Raw genomic sequence first — 21,543 nt, forward strand, 5'->3', positions numbered from 1 at the left:
TACTGGTGGCCCCCCAGCCCCAGCCCTGCTCTGAAATGTCTCCACAGAGACCTTCCAAGGGCTCCATCACTTACTGATCAGTGGTATCACTTAATCAGCCTGGCCCTTCCTCGTCCCTTTGTCACCCCTCCACAGAATCCGCTCAGTTGGAAGGAACCCACAAGGAGCATCAAATGCTGCTCCTGGCCCTGCACAGCACCATCCCCAAGAGTCACATCACATGCCCAAAAGTACTGTCCAAATGCTGCTTGAACTCTCTCAGGCTTGGTACTGCTCTGGGGAGGCTGTTCCAGTGTCCGGTCCCCCTCTGGGTGAAGAATCTTTTCCTAATATCCAACCTAAACCTCCCCTGACACAACTTCAGACCATTCCCTTAGGAGTGTCACTGGTCACCAGACAGCAGAGGTCAGTGCCTGCCCCTCTTGTTCCCCTGACAAGGAATTTGTAACTGCAGTGGGGTCTCCCCTCAGTCTCCTCCTGTCCAGGCTGAACAGCCCAAATGACCTCAGCTGTTCCTCATACAGCTTCCCCTCAAGGCCCTTCACCACCCTCACAGCGTTTCTTTAGACTCTCTCTAGTGGCTTTAATGTCTTTGTTACTTTGTGATGCCCAAAACTGCCCCCAGCACTCGAGGTGAGGCTGCCCCGGTGCAGAGCAGAGCAGGACAATTCCCTCCCTTGCTCCACTGGTGATGCTGGGCCTGGTGCTGCCCAGGACACGGGTGTGACCCGGTGACTCGTGTCCAACTTGCTGTTGTCATGGAAAGGTCCCTTTCCATCACACTGCTTTCCAGCAAATCATTTCCCAGTCTGTGTGTGCACCAGGGTTGCCTCATCCCAGATCCAGAATCCTTGTTGAACTTCACACACTCGGCAATTGTCCAATCTCCAATTTGTCAGCAGCCCCTCCCAGTTTTTTATTGTCTGTGAACTTGCTTAGTCTGAACTTCCAGTCCTGTGTCCAAGTCATTTATAAAGACGTTGAAAGGCTCAGGACTTCCTCATTCCTTCCTCATCCCTTTGTTATCCTGCTTTGAATCCAATGACAGCCCAAGCCCCAGAGCTGATGCAACCAGGTCTCTGCAGCTGGCACCTCTGGGGGCCATCCCCACTGGGGAGCTGATGCCAGGACACCCCCTCCCTGCCCAGCCTGAGGTCATTCAGCTCTTCCTTGAGCATTCCCAACTCTCCTGCTGCTCCCAGCAGGTCCATGCAGTGAACTCACCTGATGCCATGGAACCTTCTAGCACCCCCAGCCTGTGCCCATTGCTCAGATGAGGGACGCCACAGCATTCCCTGTCCCACAGCATTCCCTGCCCTGCCATATTCCCTGCCCCACTCGGGCACTGCAGCTGCATCCTGGGCACTGAGTGGGATGTATCCGTGGGGAAACCACAGAGCAGTAAATGGGATATCGATTGGGTGCCATTGTGGGGATTAGTGCAGAGAGGAAGAGCAGATGGATTGATTTCTGGTGGGGTTTAGAGCTGCCAGTGTACCTTGTGCCAGCAGCTCCAGACAATAACACCCCAATTCATTCACAGATCCAGCAGCTCCGTTCGTGGCCGTGTCCCCCAGGCTCAGCTGAGTCTCAGTCATCTCTGTTCAAAGGGCAGCACCCCAGCCCCATGTGCCACCTGCACTGGCCACTGTGTCCCCTCCTTCCCCAGAGGACAGGGATGCTCCAGAGGGCAGCACAGTGCTGTGCCTCCCCAGATCCAGCATCCAGCCCTGGGTCTGTACTGGTGCCACAGTTTAGTGGAGCACTGCTGATCCTACATGGCTCACAGCAGTCCTGGCCCAGCTGGGAACAGCCAGCCATGCTGCCCTCCTGCCCTGCTCTCCCATCCCAGTGCTTCCAGGATATCCCACACTCCCAGTGTGCCCACAGATGATTCACAGATGGGGAGAAATGGGATCTCAGGGTTACACAGGGTGTGAAGGCTCATCTTGGTGCCTTAACCCCCCAAAATCTTCAACTTTGGGAGTTTGGTACCATTTGCTGCCAGCACCTCCCAGAGAAAAGCTAGAGTGGGGTTTATGTGAGTGTCTTTGGTGTGGAATATTCCATTACCATGGAATAAAAAAGGTTAATATTTACTTGCCTGCATGAACTTTATTCCCACTGATACCATCAGACGCCCTCCAGATGGGATGCGGCGTGGCTACTCCCCAGTTCCTAGGAAGAGACAGGAGGCACAGTACTTGATTGATCCACTTCAGGCCAGGAACAAGGGAAAAATGCAGGATGGATGGAAATGTGGGAAGCCCAGCTGGGAAGCCCACACTGCTGCCTCTCCTCAGCACCTACAGATATTCCCCAGCAGCTCCAGGGCTGGGTTCTGAGGCTGTGTGTGTCCATCTGACTGCTGTGATGTTCCCATCCAAGGAATGCCATTCCTGGGGCACACAGAAAAGCCAGGGATCAGCTCATAATTACCCTGGGACTGACTGGGAGATGAGCAATGATGTATGAATGAAACGGTGGTGCTGGAGCACAAGTCCCTGCACCCTTGCATCCCTGCACCCGTGTCCCATTCCCCTGTTCCCAGATGCCCCTGTGTCCCTACACTGCCATGTCCCTGTGTCCCATTTCCCTGTGTCCCTGTACCTGTGTCTCCCTCTCTGTCCCCAGGCCTTTGTGCCCTGTGTCCCACCACTTGTCTCCCAGCCCCTCCCCTGATGTCCCTGCTCCCTTGTGTCCCTGCACCCCTGTGTCCCACCCCCTGTGTCCCTGCAGCCCCTGTCCCCAGGCACCTGTGGGCGAGCCCGAGGGACAGCTCCGAGCTGTGTCCTTGTGCCCAGCAATGCCTCTGTGTTCCCTGGGCAGCTGTGCTGGCTGCGAGCTGCTGTGGGTGGCTCTGGTGACAGGGTTGTGCCAGGTGGCAGGACATGGATCCTGCCAGCACCCAGCTCCTTGGGGTGTTCCCACTGTTGGCCCCACAGGGAACCTGCTATTCCCACCTCCTTTATTCGTGGATTCCTGGACCCACATCCGTGCCAGCAGGACCTGTCCAGGCTGGGGTGACACTTGGTCACACCTGCAGCAGGGTCACCCCAGAGTGGGGGATTCCACACCCTGATCTTGGGGACCTGGCGGCTCTGGTGGTGTCCTAGCCGGAAAGATGGGCGCTGTGAGACGCTGCCCTGAGGGGTATCCATGATCCTGTGCCACTCCCGGCGAGGGACACCCTGGCCCTGTGTCACCCGCAGGGCAGGACCAGCGGGCGGCCGGGGCTGCTGCGGCAGGGTCGGGGATCGGCCGGGAGCTCCTGGTGGCTCTGGCCGCTAGATGGCCCCGCGGCTCCACGGGCCACCCTGAGCCTCCCCGGGCTCCACGGGCCACCCTGAGCCTCCCCCGGGCTCCACGGGCCACCCTGAGCCTCCTCCGGGCTCCACGGCCCACCCTGAGCCTCCCCCAGGCTCCACGGCCCATCCTGAGCCTCCCCCGGGCTTCACGGCCCATCCTGAGCCTCCTCCGGGCTTCACGGCCCATCCTGAGCCTCCTCCGGGCTCCATGGCCCACCCTGAGCCTCCCCCAGTCTTCACGGCCCATCCTGAGCCTTCTCCGGGCTCCCCGGCCCACCCTGAGCCTCCTCCGGGCTCCATGGCCCACCCTGAGCCTCCCCCAGGCTCCACGGCCCATCCTGAGCCTCCTCCGGGCTCCACGGCCCACCCTGAGCCTCCCCCCGGCTCCCCGGCCTGGCGTCCCGGGGGTCTGGGAGCAGGGAGCGAGATGGAGGGTGCAGCATGCAGGGTGTCCCTGACCCTACCCTGCTTGGCCCCTGCCTCGAGGTGGCATTTCCTTATCACGACTTGTCCTAGCGAGGGTTGAGAGACCATGCGAGGAGTCCTTTGCAAACCCCCAGGCAAGCTTCAGAGCACCCTGTCCCTGAAGAGCACCCTGGGGACAGCGACACAGAGGTGCAGGAACACAGGAGTGCCTGGGTAGGGAGGGGGTCACAGGACTGCAGGGACACAGGAACATGGAGGGGCAAGGATACAGGGGTGCAGGGACATGGGAGTGCCTGGGGGAACGGGAGTCCCAGGATCTGGGAAGAGGCCCATCCTCCCCCAGACCAGAACCTTCTCTTCTGCCCAGAGGAGGAGAAGGAGGAGGAGGAGGAGGAGGAGGGGGAGGGATGGAGGTTGTCGCACTGCCGATATCCCTCTCACCGTGTGGCGTGTGGCCGTCGTGTGACGGCTTGAGCACGTCCACCCTCCGTGCAGATTCCCTGGGGCCATTGGGGTAGGGGCAGCATCCCGAAATCCTTGTACTATCTCGGGCCGGGGGGCCGGGGGGCCGGGAGGAGGTGTCACTCCTCACTGAAGGCAGTGGGGGGATTAATATAGGAGGGTGGGGGCGAACAGACCCTATAAGGGGTCCCCAAGATGAGGGTCCCTCCCTATCCAAGAGAGGGGCACTGGATATACACCCCTGCAGTACCCTATAGGATGGGGGGCAGGGAAGACTTTCTCTACTGAGCCCTGCATCAGAGTAACCCCAGGGCGAGGGATGGGATGGGATGGGATTTCAGCCCTTCCGTCAGGGAGGATGAGGGGAAGACCGTCCCAACCCAAACGTGAGGCGTAGCCTTTAAGGGGGTAGGGGTCTCTTTATTGGGAGGTGAAACGTGCCCCAGAAGGGAGAAGGGGCAAGGGGGAAACTCCTGGCCCGACCCCCAGGAGGGGAGGGTTTAACACGGAGGGAGGTTGTCGCCCTCCCAGATACCAGACCCGTGACGGCACCCCCGGCACCTGCCCCGCAAAGAAAGCACTGCCAGCCCCGCGCTCCAGAGCGGAGCTACCCGGACTGGGGAGCGATGCCCTCATCCTCTCCCCACACGAGCTCCCCCGCCCCACTCCTGATCCCCTTCACCTCACCACCCCACACCGGGACTCCCACTCCTGACCCCCTCCCAATACCGGGGAGTGACATCCCGACCCAATTCCTACATCGGGACCACCCTCTCGACCCCCGCCCCATCCCGGGAACCCCCACCCCCGATTGGAGAGCGATGTCCGATCCCCTGGCCACTCCACAGCCCCCACCCATCCTCGCTTCCCGGAGCCCCGCGGAGCCGCTGCCCCGCAGAGCAGGTGCGGGGCGTGTCGCGATCGGACGTATCGTGACGGGGCGTGTCGCGGCGGGGGCGTGCCCGCAGCCCGCGGGCGGTGCGGGGGTGCGCGGGACCGGGATGGTGCCGGGATGGTGCCGGGATGGTGCCGCGGCTCCTCATCGCGCTCCTTCGCTTTTTCAGCCGCGGGTTCCTGCGGGCGGGGGACGCCGCTCCCGGCCCCGAGGCGCTACAGGTAGGGACGTCGGGACCTCCACCCCGAGGGGTCCCCCGCACCTCCCTCCCTCTCGGGACCCTCCTCTTCTCAACCTGGATTTCCATCCCCAGCCGCATCCCCTCCCATTCGGGACCCCAATCCCAGCTATCACCCGTTCCACCTGGGACCCTCAAACCCCCCCCCCCCCCCCCCCCCCCCCCCCACTCCCCCGCCCCGTCCCACCCGGGCACTCAGACTCCCCTCCGCTCCTACCCGGGACCCCCACCCACGTCCCCCGACACCTGGGACACCCGATTCACCTGCCCCGTTACTGGGACCCCCACCCCAAGCCCTCTCCTCCCACCGGGGACCCTCAGCCCTTCTCCCCTCCCAAAGCACGACACGCGAATCACCTCCTCTCCCACCCGGGACCCCCATTCCCACGGCCTCCCTTCCCGCTGGGTCCCGGAGGCGGGGGGGATCCCCGTGTTCCTGCTGTGGGGCGGGGTTGGGAGTCGGGGCTCCCGATTCGCCGTGCTCGGACTCCCCATCCCTTCCCAAGGGCGCAGGGGGCTTTCCCGAGCGCCTCTTCACCCGCTTGTCTCCCCCTTTTCGGTGGGGGGCTCTGAACCCCACGGGGAGAGCTTGACAGGGAAACTGAGGCACACATGGGGCTCCCGAGGCGGGGGTGACGGTGCCGTTTTGTATCGTCGTCCCTTCCCCCCCAGCCCCGACCGCATCCGAGGTTCGAGGACACGCAGGGAGGAGGCAGCGGGCTGGGGGGTGCGGATCCCGGCGGGATCCCGGGAGGAAATGGGCTGGACTGGCAGGGAAGGGGGGACGGCTCGGTCCCGGGGGGACCCTCACGCCCTCCGGCAGCCGCGCCAGGAGCCGGGCCGCGCCATGGGGACTCTCCAGGACACTGTGAGCGACGCTGGGGAAAGGGATATCCTGGGGGTCCCGGGGGAGCTGCGGCTTCGGGCTGGGGGTCCGTCCTGTCCTGGGGCGTTTGGGGTGCGATGTGCTTGGGAGTGCCTGGGGATTTCGGTTTCCTGGGGGGTTGGAGTCCCCCCTTCCCTGTGTCCCCTTGTCCCCCTGGCAGTGGGAGCCTCAAGAGCTCGGCTGCGAATTCCATCCTGCCGCCAGACCTCGGGGTGGGTGTGCTGGGAAGGACGGAGCCCCTTCAGCTCCCCCAGCAGGACCCAGCCCTGAGCCCCCAACCCTCCTTACACCAGCGGCACATTTTGTAGAGATGGAGGCTGCATCCCAATATGTGGGTGGGAAAACGCTTGGTCCCTCCTGCTCCTGTGCCTTCGAGCACGCCAAAATTTGGGGAGGGGGTGACTTGAGGGGGGGTTCTTCCCCTCTGTTCACCTGGATGGATCCCTGCCCTGTGTGCTGATGGTTTTGGGTTTGGGAACCGTGGCCTTGGTCCTCCTGGGGGTACAGCTGCTTGGGGGGCTCCAGGGGGCTGCAGGTCCAAGACAGGAGCGAGGACCTGGAGATTCAAGCTGGGAAACGAAGGGAAGGAAACGCTCTCTGGGAAATTGCCGAAAGCTGCTGACGGAGAGAAAGAAGCTGATCAGGGCCAGTGTGCCCCGGGCCGGGGGGAAATGAGCCCCCCCTCCCCCTCCGGATGGGAAGGTGGCGGCTTGAGGACATCTGAAGTGTCGCTCAGCACGACGGTGGGGTGTGACACTGCTCACTGCCCAGCGCAGTGACACGGGGGTCCCTGTGATCCCTGTCGGTCCCGGCCCTCCAGAACCCAACCGGGCCGGACCCAGGAGGGTGCTGGCAGCTGGGCAGGCTCTGAACCCCGGACACAGCCCCCCAGGGGGATCTGGGGATGGGGGAGTCAGGGAGCCACAACTCCCAGCCTGGGGGGGACAAAATGCACCCATATGGGGGGGGGGGGGGGGCAGGCTGGTTTTAACCCAGTGCTAGTGTGGCAACGAGGAGGAGGAGGAGGAGGAGGAGGAGGAGAAGAGGAGGAGGAGTGGATCACATGGTGAGGCAGAGATGCAGACCCAGTGTGTGAGGCCACAGTGGCAATGGGGTGTGACCCAGGATGTATGAGGAGTGAGTGGTGGGGATGGATCCTGCCCCTTCTCCATCACATCCCAGCCCAGGGTGGATGAGGAACAGCTCATCCCCCACAAAATACCACAGGACCCCTGTCCCCATTGTTGTCCTGGGTACTGACTGCATCTGGAACTCCCATTCCCGAGCCTGGGGGGGCATATAGGGGGGTATATAGGGCTTGGGGCATTATTCCCCTCCAACACCCTGCAGTGGGGTGAGGCTGAGAATGTCTGTTCCTCCTCTCCCTCCCTGCCACGAGCTGCAATGCAATTACTTGCAGACTGGATCATGAATCAAACGGTAATTGATACATGTTCACAGCCTGGAGAAGCAGGAGGGGCTGAGGGGGACAGTCAGGCACCTTTACTGACCTGCCAGGGACTGGGGGGCTCAGCCAGCACCACGGGGCTCCCCCTGCCTCAGTTTCCCCCCGTGTGGGGCCAGCCACATTCAGTGGGCTCAGGGCCTGCTGAGGCCAGTGAGGGGACATGCGTACGCGGGCGTTTGTCCTTGCGTTTCCTCTGGCAGACACAAACACATCAGCAGGGCAATAAAGGGGAGGAAAGGGCCGTGGCGGCTTCTTTCCATGACATGCAGCAGGGCTGGCTTCCTCCCACGCTCAGCAGGGTCAGGGGTAGAGCTGGATCCCCAAACTGGCATGGCTGGGTGCAGCTTGGCGTTTCCCAGCCAGGCTGGGGATCCCCACAGATCAGAGATCAAGGAGTGATCAAGGCTTGCAGTGTGGAATCAGCCTGTGCTGGCACTGCAGTGCCCTGCTGCTGGTTTTTGAGGGGCAGTGGGGTTTGAGATATGGGTTCCAGTGCTCTCATGCCTTGTGACATCACCTGGGAAGGGAGGTCTGGAGTGGGAGTGCCCTGCTGGACCCCAGGCAGGGGACCTGGGATGAGGATGTTCCTGCTGCACCCCAAGCAGAAGGAGTTGGAGGGGATTAGTCCTGCTGCATCCTGGGCAGTGAGAGCTGGGACAGAATGCTCCTGTTGCAGGATGACATGGTGGCATCTTCCCCCTGAATGGGATAGGCCCCGTGGGTGACCTTGGCTTTTTGGAGTCGAGCTGTGACATTTGGCAGGGAGGTGGTGGGCTGGGATCCCCTGCAAGCCTGGCTCTGGAGGGTGCTCCTCTGGGAGCTGAGTCCATGGATTTGGGGACTGGCCTGGCACCTTTGCAGCTGAATCCTGTTGCATATTCACCCTGGCCTCTCCATGGATGTGGGGGAGAGGATGGTGGAGACCTGCCCGAGAGAGCCATGGGGTGGAAAATGCCTGGGAATCTCCCTCCTCTTGGTGCAGGAGAGAGCACTGCTCCTGGCCTGGCTCTGGCAGATGCAGTGTGTCTGGCACCTTTGGATGCTCTGGCCACAGCTTTGGAACCCCCCACACATAAGGGTGGCTGGAGGCCAGACCCCTGGCTGGGTGCTGACCCATTAAACACCAGCCCTGTGATCCTTTCTGCCATGTAATGGGCTTTGGTCTTCTCCTGGCCGTGCCTCAATTTCCCCATCTGAGCAGTGAGACCACCCCAATTCCTAGACCCCCTTCACAGCAATTAAGAGCTGCATCCCACCATCAAACCCTCTCAGGCATAGAAAATAAGAGCAGTCCCTGTACAGACAGAGTGGAATCCTGTGGGGGGGCAGCTCTGGCAGCCCCCAGCCCCCCACACCCTGCTCCGGAGCACTGCCCAAATCGAATTCCTCCCCAGCTGCAGATGGCCAGGAATTCAATTTTCCCAGATCCCATCAGAGTCTGATAAATGAGGTCCCTAATCACTGTGCAGATCCCATTAGCACCAGCCATGCCAGGAGGGGCTGCACGGATGGATGTGGGAATGCTGCATCCCCCTTCCCACCCCACTGATTCCTATCCCCACAAGGGACTTACAGGTCCCCAGAGCCCTCTCTGGCTGCATCCCCAGAGCTTTGCCACGATGGCCCCAAGCAGAGCCAGGCACAGAGACCCCTGCATGGCTAATCCATCAGAAAACATCTAGGAAAGCCCTGGAAACCCAGCCAGCATGGATGGGAAGGGGACTGTGTGCCAGGGAAGTTTTTCCAGCCATGCCATGTCCCAGGAATGCCCATCATGCCACCTCTCTCCCAGCACTGCCAGCACCCCAAGCTTGGTGCCAGGATGTCTCTGTCCTTTGGGGTGAAGGCACCTGCATAGCAGGGATTCTCCTAACCACGGAGCAGCTTCCCTGCAGCTGCTGCAGGAGGGTCCATGTGCCCCTCCGTGACATGAGCTAACAAGTGACATGGGGCTGGGGGGGCTCCCTTTCCCCCTCTCTGACGTGGCTTAGAGACAAGTGACAGTGAGACCCCCAGCCCTCACCACCTTCTTTCTTAGAATAGTGAACTAATCAGTGACAAACTAGTGACAGATCATTAGGCTGGTGGCCGAGCCTGCTGTTCCAAGAAGGCCACGATGTTCTGGGGACGGAAATCCTTGAGGAGTGTGGCTGCTGTCCCGATTTGTCCCGCCCGACAAAGGGACATCAACAGGAAGCAACCTTGACTCCAGCCCAGTTGTCTTGGCCCCGGGAGGCCAGGCCAGGATGTGGGGGGACAGACTAGCAGCACCCCAAGGGCTTGTGAGCTGCCAGAGGTTAGGAAATTTGCTTGGTTCAGCAAACATCCCACTCAGAATGTAAGGGGTCCTCAGGGAATGGCATCTGTCTGGTTCCAGGCTGTAGAAACTCCATGTGCAAATGGTCTGTGCAAATGTCCTGTGCAGTGTGAGCATGCCAGGCTCCAGTCAGGCTGATGTATGGGTGAGGAGGAGGAGGATGGGGTAAGGGATGCACTGAGCTCCAGGGAGACACGGGGCTCAGCACAGCTCATTCCACCTGAACCAAACTCTAGTGCCATTCTAAGCAGGTCTTGCATGGCCATCACCCTTTGCAGGTGGGGAAACTGAGGTAGGAAACCTCCACAGAAAGGGAAACAGAGGTAGGCACAGGCATGCAGGGCTACTTGTGTGTTTTTTTGGGATGGCTGATTCCACAGATTTATGTCCTCCAGCCCTTGGAAGCCTCAGCCTGGATCACTGGGTGCCAGGGTAGCTCCATGACAGGGTCCTGCACCTCAGCCCTTGCTTCCCATCCATACATTGCAACAGGCAAATGACCATGAGGAGACAAGAGATATCCCAGAAGTGTTTCCTTCCTGTTTGCCCTCATTATCCCCCTGGAAAAGATGAGGTAATTAAGGAGCTACCGTGTTGCAGGTTGTTGCTGCCTGATTAGATTAAAGCAATGTAATTTGGGACTAAGAGCGGTGCTGGGAGGAAATGGATGGATGGCTTCCCAACTGGAGTTGGGCAGAGCTGCCAGCTCTACCTTCCATCCATCCCTCCATCCTCTGCTTCCCTGGACCTTGCTCCAGGGATACTGCTGGAGGGTTATCAAGGGTGCTGCTTTGGTGCACTAGGGACACCACTGTTTTCTCACCCCTACAGAGAGGGTTTCCTGGGGAATTGGGGCTGTGGGGCAGAGGAAAGGAGCCTGGAGCAGTGTGGGGGGTGACAGAGACAGGGTGACAGGGTGTTAGCAATGTAACAGCCTGTTGCAGAGCTGAAGGGTATCAGGGCTGCTGCCTCTGTTTCCCCAGCTCTGTGGGGAGGATTCCCTGGGAAATCGTGGCTTTGGGCCTGGGGGAAGGAGCGGTGCGGGGAACAGGGACAGGGTGACAGGGTTTGAGCAGTGTCGCTCTGCCCACAGCACAGCTGGTGACCTGCTGCCTTCAGGAGCTGCTTCCCTGCTCCTTAGCTCAGTTTCCCCACCCATGCCCAGTGTCAGAGCTGTGCTCTCCTGCCTGGCCCTGCCCCCTGGTTGTTAGCCCGGCGTTGCCACAGAGCTGGGCTATATTTAACCACCATGGCCAGAGCAGCCAGGGGAGAGCAGCCCCCCAGGGCTGGAGGGAGCTGGGGCGGCTCAGCATTGCTGGAGGTGGGAGAGGAGGATGAATCATGGCTCAGGGATATTTTGGGATATTTTTAATGCCGCCAGATTGCTCGGCAAATGCTTGGGCAGGGCGGCGCGGGCGCGGGCTGGGTGTTTGCTGGCAGCTGTGGCTCAGCTTGGAGGCCCAGGGGGATCAGCTGCTCCCCGTGGTGCTGTCACTCTGCAGCCGTGCATTGGAGAGGTGACAAAGGCAGGGACATCTGTCCCCATGCACTTGGAAACAACTCGGGGTGTGATGGGTGGGGACAAAAGGGGGTCCCGGAGCAGCATCTTCCTCCTTGAAGGGGAGGCAGGAGGGGAAAATGTTTCCCCATAACTTTCCCTGGAAAGTGGAAAGGGCTGGGAAAAGGCAGAGAGAGGGTGGGTGTCTCTGCCTGCAGGGCTGTGGTGGATAGGGAGCCCTTGGACAGGGACAGGTATCCAGGCTCCCTGTGGGTGGGACACAAGGAATGGTGAGGGGCTCTGCAGGTGGAGGTAGGCTGCCTCCCAGGAATCCAAATGGGATTTTGCTTTTTACCTGCCAAATGTAACAAGATCCAGAGGCTGGTGGCTAAAAATGCATCCTATCTGAAGAGACCACAGTGGGAGGGAGCCCTAAGCCCCCAACACTGGCTCTCAGCCTTGCAAGAGGTGACCACATGGCCACCCTCCTCATCCAGGGCTCTCCTGGGAAGGGAATTCCCTGGGGAGCAGCTCCTCTGTCCTTGAAATCTGCAAACCCTCTGTGAGAGACACTGGGGCTGGTGAGACAGGCAGCAGGGGGGTCCTTTGCTGTGCCCCAGACCCCTCCTTGCTGTGTTCTGCACTCCCAAGCGTCCCAATCCCTTTGCAACCTGAACCTGTAAAATCCATTGAGAAGCATCTGGATGGGATATGGGTACTGGGATGTGCTGCCCACTCAGCATCTTGGAAGCTCTAATTTGATTTGGGGCCCACAATTGGGGGTGAAGTTGTCCAGACAGAGCGATGTCCAGCTCCATCCCAAAGGTCATTGCTCAGGCAGGGGCTAATAGACTAATCCACTGCCAAAATTAATTGGGCTCATTTTCCTTGCGCTCACAGATGGATAAGGTCCCATTGGAGGGCAGGAGCTGAGTGAGCTCTGAGGGCTCACTGAGCCATGGATGTCTCAAGCTCAAGAGGTCACCTCTGGCAGATCATTTACTTGGAATTCTTACAGCAAAGCTGGGCTGGAAGCTCGGCAGGGAGATGATTCATTTCCTCGAGGTTCTTTGGGGAGGGTTGTGGCAGGAGTCTGCCACTGAAGCCTGGGCTGCTGCCAGCATCCCCCTGTAGAATCAGCACCCATGGGTGCTCTGGCAGCGATGGCAGGATCCATCTGGGGCCTCCCCAGCCCAGCATCCCCTGGCAAGGCAGGGTGGGGGTGCTGCAGCCCTGCTCAGCACTTCTCTGGGAGCAGGATGCTCACAGGCACCTGGAATTGCTGCCTGGCTCTCTGGGCCTGTTTTCCCATGGTGAAAGAGGAATCCAGTGGGTGGCAGGTCCCAGTTCTGAGCTCTGCTTCATGCAAACTCTACTCACCGAGTGCTCAGAGAGAGACCCCAAGGTGCAGGTACCCTCAGGAGGGCTGAACATCCCAGTGGGTGCCTCACTGCACTGGATCCAGCCTCTGCCTGCTGCTGGGGGCTTCCTCCTCACCCTTGGGGGGCCTCCATTCATCTCCCAGGAGCAAGGCCAGGAGAAGGGGTGCAAGCTCAGAGACCTGAGACCCTGTGACATCAGTGTCTTCCTCCTCCAGGCCCACACCCTCCACATGGCAGGTGTGAAATGAACCTTTCTAGAGAGAAAGCTGGCCAGGATGGGATTTCTCTATGTCATAAACATCCAGAGAAGCTGGGGGTGCCAGGGAGGACAAACCAAGCTTCCACAGCTGGTGGGGTTGGGGGGTGGGGTTGTCAGGGGACAGACGTTGCTGATCCTCTTGCAAAAAGTCATGTTTTCACTGCTGGTGAATTCCCTCTGATAAAAAAAGCTGGTTTTAAATCCCAGCAGGATCTATGGAAGCCTGGGATGGGGGCTCGGGAGCCTGTTTTTTGGAGGAGGACAGGATGCATGGGGACAAGATGCTTCTGCAGCTATCCAAAGGGAAAAAGAGGGGCAAAAACAGCAGGGGAGAAAAAGGGCCATTTTCCATGGGGGAGAGAGCAGGAGTTTGGCCTGTGGCAGGATTTGGCTTTTCTAGAGTGGGGGGTTCCATGTTGGAGCAGAGACAAATCCTTACTCCAAGGAGATAAATGGTGTCATTAATCTTCCACTGGCTCCAGTGGGAATACTGAGGCAGATATGGCTCTAGTGCTGCACCCACCACGGGACGCTGGCCAAGGAGAGCTGGCAAAATTCCTGCCAGCACTGAGGTCCCGTGGGTCACCCTGTGAGCTCAAGGAGTCTGGCAGGGTGACATCAGTATCCTTGTCCTCTCAGGCCAGAGGAAAGGTGACAACAGTCCCTGGGTGGGGGCTTCACAGGGCCACGTGTGTGCACCATGGGGACAGGACAGGGACAGGGTGCTGTTCACCTGCTCTGCAGGAGCAGCATCCTCAGCTCCTGGGGCTGTCAGTGATGCCATGCTGTGTCCCCTTCCCATACCCTGTCCTTGGATCTGTTCCCAAAGCCCTCTCTCCATGCCCATTTCCAGACAGCATTTCCCTCCAGAGCTGCTGGGTGTGCAGCACTTGGGATAAGGGGGTTGGACTCTGCTCCAGCAGCTAGGAATTGCAATCCCTCCATGCTTTCTCCTGTTTTAGTGATGTTAATTAACCCCCTGTGCCCACTTGGGAAGTGTTACCATCACTCTGCCCTCCATGCAGATGGGATGCAGAGCAGGTGCTGGGAGCTCTCCCTGGGAGTGCTCTGGTCCCCACTGGGTGCAGGTACAGGGCTGTGTGGGTCCTAGTGACATTCCTGGTGACAGGCATGGGCTGGCTGATGGTTTCATCTCTCCCCTGGGGCTGGGGATGTGTGTGCCAATGCAGCCTCATCCAAAGACCCTGACACTTGTGGAGTAGTGCTGGATCCAAAGGAGCCCCAACCCAAACTGGAGTAGTGCCTGGATGGTGGGGATTGCTGGGAGTAGGACACAGGGGGCTCCTCAGGAAAGGGAAAGGCTGTTTATGGCAATAACTGGGATGTGGCTCTGGTAGTGGCTCTGGCTGTACTGGCTCTGGGCCCAGGCTCTGTCCTGGCAGAGCCCCCAGAGTGGGTCTGCAGCACCTTCTGGGCTGGGGACAGGGGGGAGGATGTTGGGGTAAACCTCTGCTCTGGGCTGGAGGATGTGGACTGGGAGTGGGATGAGTGGGACAAATGGAATTAGTGGGATGAACAAGTGGGATATGCAGGATGAGTGGGGCAAGTGGAAGGAGTGGGATGAGCCATTGAATGGGATGAGCCATTGAGTGGGATGAGTGGGTTGAGCTGGATGAAAGGAACAAGCCATTGAGTGGGATGAGTGGGATGGGCAGGACAAGTGGGACAAGCAGTTGAGTGGGATGAGCCATCAAATGCGATGAGTTGGATGAACTGGATCAATATAGTGAATAGGCTGGGTGAAATGAGCAGGATGAGTGGGAGAAGCACTTTAGCAGGATGAGTGGGATAAGTGGAATGAGTGTGATGTCCTTCCTAGCCCACCCTCACTCTCTCTACCTTTTTGCTAGGCTGCAAACCCTCCTGCCAGCATCTGCTGCTGTCTCTTTGTCTTGGGAATATCTTCTTTTAGCTCCTGCAGCTTTCCCCTCACTGTTTCAGGGATGGACCTGTATTCCCAGCCCTAATAAAGCCACCACCCATGTCCAGCTGCCACCTGTCTATCCCCACACCAAGAATGCCACTGGCTTTTGATGCCCCAAGCAGACCCAAGGGACCCACTCAGGCTCTGCCCCATCTTCCCCTGCCCCAGAGGGCCACTGTGGAGGATCTGGTCGGACAGAGGGACAGCAGGACAGCCACCTGGCTGAGGCCTGGCTGTATTCTACAGTGCATGTGTCTCCAGTGTGAGTAAGTGACTGGAGATGCGGCCCTGTTGGAATAACATCCAGTGCTCATGTCTTCAGCTGGAAGCACCCTCACCACCAGCCACACGCCCAGTGCCACGTGGATCTGGCCCCGTGGCCAAGGATGCTCCCAGGGTGGGTGGGTGGCATGGCCCTGCAAGGGGCTGCTGTCCTGGATGGGGTCACTGGGGGCATGACAGTCCCCAGGTCTGGTTATCGGGAATGGAGCTTGGAGCCACCTGGCAAAGCTGGGACCAGAGGAAGAGCAAATCCCAAACGCCATTATCCAGAGTCTAATTCCAAGCACCTACTGTTTCCATCATAACATCATCCTTATCCCAGTCTCCCAGACAAGGCTGGAGGCAGGAGCAGAGCTGGGGGGGTCGCACCACAGAGCCCCCTGTGCCCCCCAGCTTTTCCACGTGTCCGTCCTAACACCTCTGCCCTCCATGGGGTTGTAATCCCCAGATGAGCTTTAATACATCTCCTCGCCCCATTTCTCTTCTCACTGGTGCTTTATGGCATGGCTAGCACTGAGGGCAGTGTGGCTCAGTGCCAAAGCCTCCTCTCCCTTTTTGGGGACCTCCCACCTCCCTACAGGATGGACATTGACTAACACAGGAGGGTTTGGCTCCAAAAAAGGCACCAGGCAGACTGGAGGCCACTGCAAGGGGTCTGGGAGCAGAAGGACCTGTGCCATGGCAGGGGTCAGAGAGGGTGGGTGCTGCAGTGCCCATCTCCATGGAATCAACCCCCAGTGAGCCCCTGCTCTGCTCTTGTCTCTGCAGGATGCTCTGCTGAGCCTGGGGGCTGCGCTTGATGCCACCTCCCTGCGCGATGCCCTCCGCCATGCCCTTGTCACCCTGCTGCCCGCCGTGGTAGGTGGGGGATGCATCTGCATCCCCTGGGGGCTGGGAGGAATGTGGAGCAGAGCATCCTCCTCGGGTGGGTGGGGATTATGGGGGTGCTGAGACTCCCTGGGTTGGGGGAAGCCCTGGAGGGAGCAGAGAGTGGATTATCTGCTGGTTGATGCTGGGGTCCAGCCTGGGGTGGTGTCTCTAGTGCAGAGTTCTCCCCCTATATGGGCTACGTGCCACTACTAGGGTGCTGCTGGTGGCCTTGGTGCTCATGGTGGGTTCAGGGTGCTGGTGACCCTGGGGGTGCTGTTGGCCCTGATCCTGGTGACCCTGATGCTGGTGGGCATTGTTCCACTGACATTCCATGGGGCCCCCCAGCAATGGGTGGTGTGAATGGTGCACACCTGAGCAGGGCTCTGTGCGTCGGTAGGGCTGGGTTTGTGAATGTGTGCATGTGCCACTGCAGCTGTGCACACGTGTTTGTGCACACATGTGGCTGTGCTCACATGTTGGCACACACGTGTGTGCTGCCCCTGTCCCCCAGGAGCACGTCTACATCTACCTGCTGGATGGGGACACACGGCTGCTCTGCGACGACCCCCCCCACGAGCTGCCACCCAACGGGAAGCTCAGGTGAGCTCAGCCACCTGCCCAGCCCTGGGCATGGATGGGCACACAGGGGTGGCCCAGCTGGAGTGCATGAATAGGTGTCTGTATGGAAGGCAGGAGGGTTTCCATCCCTGTCCCCATCTCCATCCTCTTTCCATCACCATACTTGTGGCTGTCCGCTGTCCCTTCCCATCCTCTTCTTCATCCTGGACGTGCACACATGCACAGGGGCTATGTGTATGTGCAGGGACACACGTGTTGGCACAGGGGCTGTGTGTGTGCAGGAGCACACACATTTGTGTCCAGGGGCTGTGCATGCCTGCAGGGACACACATATGCACACGTGTTGCACAATCCTTGAGCCTGTCCCTATCCCATGGGTGTCTCTGCCCAGGGAGTTGCCCCTTCCTGGGGGTTGACCTTCCCAGGGGGTGCTCAAAGTATCCCTGTCCCCACAGAGATGCTGTGCAGAAGCAGAAGCGGCTGGAATGTGGGGGGCTGCTCCCTGCCGAGCTCCCTGGCCGGCACCTGGGACCCCTGGCAGCACCCCTGGCCCCTGGCACACAAGGTGGGAGCTGTGGGAAGGGTGCTCTTGGTGGACCACCCATGTATGGGGGTGTGGGTGTAGGGTTGGGTGGTGGGACAGGGAGGGGGATTGAGGTGTGAGTGGATGGATGGATGGATGGATGGATGGATGGATGGATGGATGGTCCATGGGTGGTCAGAGGCAGTGGCTCAGACAGCAGTGTGTGGGTGAGTGATGGATGCATAGACAGGTGGGTAGAAACAGGATGGAGGCATGAGGGACAGGTGGGCACTGGGACTGAGGGGTGTTCTCAGGGACAAGGAAGCAGACAGGGGGGCAGATAGATCATGGATGGGTGGGAAGATGGAGAGATGGCTGGCTGACTGTCTGGCTAGCTGGGTGGGTCACGACACATCAGGATGTAATGGGGTCATGCACCCCAAGAGCTGAGTTCCACAGCTCCAGGCTGTCCTTGGGGCCCACCTGGGACCAACCCTCTCTTGCTTGCAGTGCTCATCATTCCGCTGGTGGACAAGAACAGTGGGGCTGTGGTGTGTGTCATCCTGGTGAGTGCAGGAACATGGGCAGGGCTCTGGGGACAGGGCCTGGCCATCAGGGTCCTGACACCACTCCTGCTCCAGGTACACTGTGGCCAGCTGAGTGACTCAGACGAGCAGAACCTGCGTGCGCTAGAGAGACATGTGAGTGACTCCTTCTCAACTGTGGACCTGCCACCTGGGGACCTGCCAGCCTTTTCCCCAGCCCTGCTGCTCCTTGTCCCCTCTGCCCAACCTTGCAGGCCCTGGTGGCAGTCCGGCGCCTGCAAGCCCTGCAGAAGCTGCAGCCCTGGCCCCAGGTCAGCCTCTCCACCAGCTCCTCCCAGACCTCTCTGGCCAAGCCTGAGAAGGCACCTGACAGCAGCTATAGTGACCTGGACTGCAAGATCCTACAGCTCTGTGGTACGAGGGGGGACACTGGGAAGGGTGGGGTGTGTGGGCAGGGTGAAGCCATGCTCAGCCCCTCACAGCACCGTGATCCTCACACAGGTGAGCTGTATGACCTGGATGCCGCCTCACTGCAGCTCAAGGTCATCAACTACGTGAGTAGCTGCTCCACCAGCCCCCTGTCCCCATCTGACCCCAGCCCCAGGACACACCAGGGAGCCCTGTTTTATTTCAAAACAAGAAAATTCCCCAAAGCCAAGAAAAGCCTCAAGCATCAGCTGTGGAGTCATCAGTAGTGACCAGAGTGAGCAGCCTTGTAACAACCATCAATAGTCTCCAGAGTAAACAGTGCCACTCTCACGCCAAAAACTCCTTGAGAGAACATACAGGTTCCTCTCCTGCTCTCTATCATTCTCAGTATGAGCCTCAGTAGTGTCCAGAGTGAACAGCCTTCCCCTTGCCATCAGTAGCCTCCAGAGGGAACCTGCTGTGTCATGGGGAGGAGGTTCTGGGGAGGGGCACCTAGTTCTCTGTGGCATGTGTGGGAGCCTTGGGCACAGGGAGGCACAGGAGGGGCTCGATTCTGTCTGGGGAGAGCTCGGGGCAGGCTGGGGTGCTGACCCTCCCCTTACTCCCCAGCTGAAGCAGGAGACCCAGTCTCTGTGCTGCTGCCTCCTGCTCGTCTCTGAGGACAACCACCAGCTCTTCTGCCAGGTAGGTGCCACTGGGCCAGCCCCCAAGCCTGACCCCCACAGAGGACTACAGGACATCCCCTGGGCATGGTGTCTTCCTCATGGGCAACACCTCCTTCCCATCTTTTCCAGGTGGTGGGAGACCGTGTCCTGGATGAGGAGATCAGCTTTTCAGTGAGCAAGGGGAGGTGGTGAGGGGTTGGGAGGTCAGGGGGTGGGCAATGGGTGCTGTGTGCTAAGGTGTTCCCTTTCCCCACAGCTCACCTTTGGGCGCCTGGGGCAGGTGGTGGAGGACAAGAAGCCCATCACCCTGAAGGACATCAGTGAGGTGGGTACCAGCTCTGTGTCTTCCACACCTGGGGACGTGGGTGTCACCCCAGTGTCCCATGGGGCTTCCTGGAGTGGGCCAGGGGTTCCAGCCCCATCCTGCCTCTCCCTGCAGGAGGAGCACAAGCAGCTGAGCAGCATGCTGGGCTGCGAGGTCACCTCCATGCTTTGTGTCCCTGTCATTAGCCGGGCCACCTCCCAGGTGGTGGCACTGGCCTGCGCCTTCAACAAACTGAGTGGGGAGAGGTGAGCAGTGTTTTGGCTGGGGCTCTCTGTGGGGCTGCACCCCCTCCCTTTTGGGGTGCTGGAGCATTGTCCCCGTGGAGAAGGGGAGGGACCAATGGGGACAGACAACTGAGGTGTGCCCCCGCCAGCTTCACAGACACGGACGAGCACAAGATCCAGCACTGCTTCTGCTACACCTCCACAGTGCTCACGAGCACCCTGGCCTTCCAGAAGGAGCAGAAGCTCAAGTGTGAGTGCCAGGTGAGCATGTGCAGGGCTGTGCCATGTGTGTGTGTGCCTGCCCCATCTTGCACTGGTCACTAATGGCATTCTCTCTGTCCCCTCAGGCCTTGCTGCAGGTGGCCAAGAACCTCTTCACCCACCTGGGTAGGTGCACTGGAGAGCACCCATGGTGAGGGAGTGGAATGGGGAATGGATGATCACTCCCCAGTCCTGGAGGGTGGTAGCAATGGGGTCTCTGTTCCCAGACAGGGAAAACCTTGTTGTTGGGGAATGGTAACAGAAGGGTGATATGAGCTGGCACAGAACCTGACACGCACTGATGCTGCATGGCTGCATGCATGCATGTAGCATGACCACGGAGCTCTTAGAAACACGTGTGCACATGTGCAGCTGCACTGCTGCACACATGTGCACAGCTCATACATGCACATTCCCCACACTGCCCCTGTCCCTCTGTGTCCCCCAGACTTCCAGCTGGGACTCTGAGCTAAACCCTCCCCCTGCTTTCACTGCATGAGTGGGGATGAGGGGGCAGTGCTGCCTGGCTGGGGTCCCTGACCCTTCACTGCTACCCCTGCAGATGATGTCTCCGTCCTGCTGCAGGAGATCATTACGGAGGCCCGGAACCTCAGCAATGCTGAGATGTGAGTGGTGGTAGTGGGGCACGTGGGTGAGGGGACACAGGGGGGACACCGAGCTCCCCTGTGGTGAGAATGGCAGCGGGGTGTCTTGCAGATGCTCTGTATTCCTGCTGGACCGGCTCAGTCACGAGCTGGTGGCCAAGGTGTTCGATGGTGGAGTGGTGGATGACGAGGTGAGCACAGCATGGAGCTGGGGGGCCTGGGGTTGTGTCCCTCCCCACAGGCCTTGCTGGTGATCCCCTTCCCCTGCCCACAGAGCTACGAGATCCGCATCCCAGCAGACCAGGGCATCGCTGGGCACGTGGCCACCACTGGCAAGATCCTGAACATCAAGGATGCCTACTCACACCCGCTCTTCTACCGCGGGGTGGATGACAGCACTGGCTTCCGCACCCGCAACATCCTCTGCTTCCCCATCAAGAATGAGAGCCAGGGTGAGCGAGGGATGGGGGCACACTGGGAAGAGGGGGGCACAGGTCGGGCCAGCAGGTGTCTTAGTCAGCACATGGTGGTTTGGTCACCCATCATGTGGACATGACACTGTCCCCAGCATGCAGGCACGGGTGCAGCATTATCCCTGGCCTGTGGGCATGAATCCTGTTCAAGCACAGGGGCACAATCCTGGCTCAGTACTGTCCCCAGCATGTGAACACCCTTCTGTCCCCAGCCCATGGGCACTATTCTGCCCCCAGCCTGTACGTAGAGCACTGCCCCAGCACATGGGCATGACCCTGTCCCAGTCCCTTGGTCACAGTCCTGTCCCCAGCATCAGGGCAGCATTCTGTCCCATGAATGTGGGCATGGTCCTGTCCTGACCCTTGGGCTCAGTGCTGTCTCCTGGCACAAGGGCACAGTTCCTGGGTATGATCCTGTCCCCCCACAGACAAACACAGCACTGACCCCAGCACACGGACATCATCTTGTCCTACTCCATGAGCTCAGTGTGGTCCCTGGACATGATCCTGTCCCCCTACAGACACCCAGCACTGTTCCCCAGCCCATGATTCTGTCCCAGCCCATGGGCACAGCACTGTTGTTGAGCACATGGGCATGATCATGTACCCTGCATATGGGCACGATCCTGTCCACCAACACATGAGCACAGTACAGTCCCTGGGCATGAGCCTGTCCCA

The 21,543-nt window shown here is 59.7% G+C and overlaps 1 protein-coding gene across 1 annotated transcript in view; it reads left to right on the top strand.

Moving 5' to 3' along the window:
* PDE2A (phosphodiesterase 2A) overlaps positions 1-21,543 on the top strand; it is a 41,719-nt gene that overhangs the window by 13,376 nt on the left and 6,800 nt on the right. The window contains exons 2-18 of the mRNA XM_071433618.1: positions 5,261-5,312; positions 16,135-16,224; positions 16,748-16,836; positions 17,271-17,380; positions 17,849-17,904; positions 17,980-18,039; positions 18,138-18,297; positions 18,385-18,437; positions 18,922-18,996; positions 19,107-19,148; positions 19,234-19,302; positions 19,417-19,547; positions 19,676-19,787; positions 19,874-19,913; positions 20,350-20,413; positions 20,505-20,583; positions 20,667-20,844. Of these exons, the coding sequence (XP_071289719.1) occupies positions 5,261-5,312; positions 16,135-16,224; positions 16,748-16,836; positions 17,271-17,380; positions 17,849-17,904; positions 17,980-18,039; positions 18,138-18,297; positions 18,385-18,437; positions 18,922-18,996; positions 19,107-19,148; positions 19,234-19,302; positions 19,417-19,547; positions 19,676-19,787; positions 19,874-19,913; positions 20,350-20,413; positions 20,505-20,583; positions 20,667-20,844 (1,460 nt within the window). The remainder of the gene's footprint in view (positions 1-5,260; positions 5,313-16,134; positions 16,225-16,747; positions 16,837-17,270; positions 17,381-17,848; positions 17,905-17,979; positions 18,040-18,137; positions 18,298-18,384; positions 18,438-18,921; positions 18,997-19,106; positions 19,149-19,233; positions 19,303-19,416; positions 19,548-19,675; positions 19,788-19,873; positions 19,914-20,349; positions 20,414-20,504; positions 20,584-20,666; positions 20,845-21,543) is intronic.

Source organism: Agelaius tricolor, unplaced genomic scaffold (genome assembly GCF_023055355.1).
Source record: "Agelaius tricolor isolate 1412-34295 unplaced genomic scaffold, bAgeTri1.0.p SCAF_9, whole genome shotgun sequence".
Lineage (NCBI taxonomy): Eukaryota > Metazoa > Chordata > Aves > Passeriformes > Icteridae > Agelaius > Agelaius tricolor.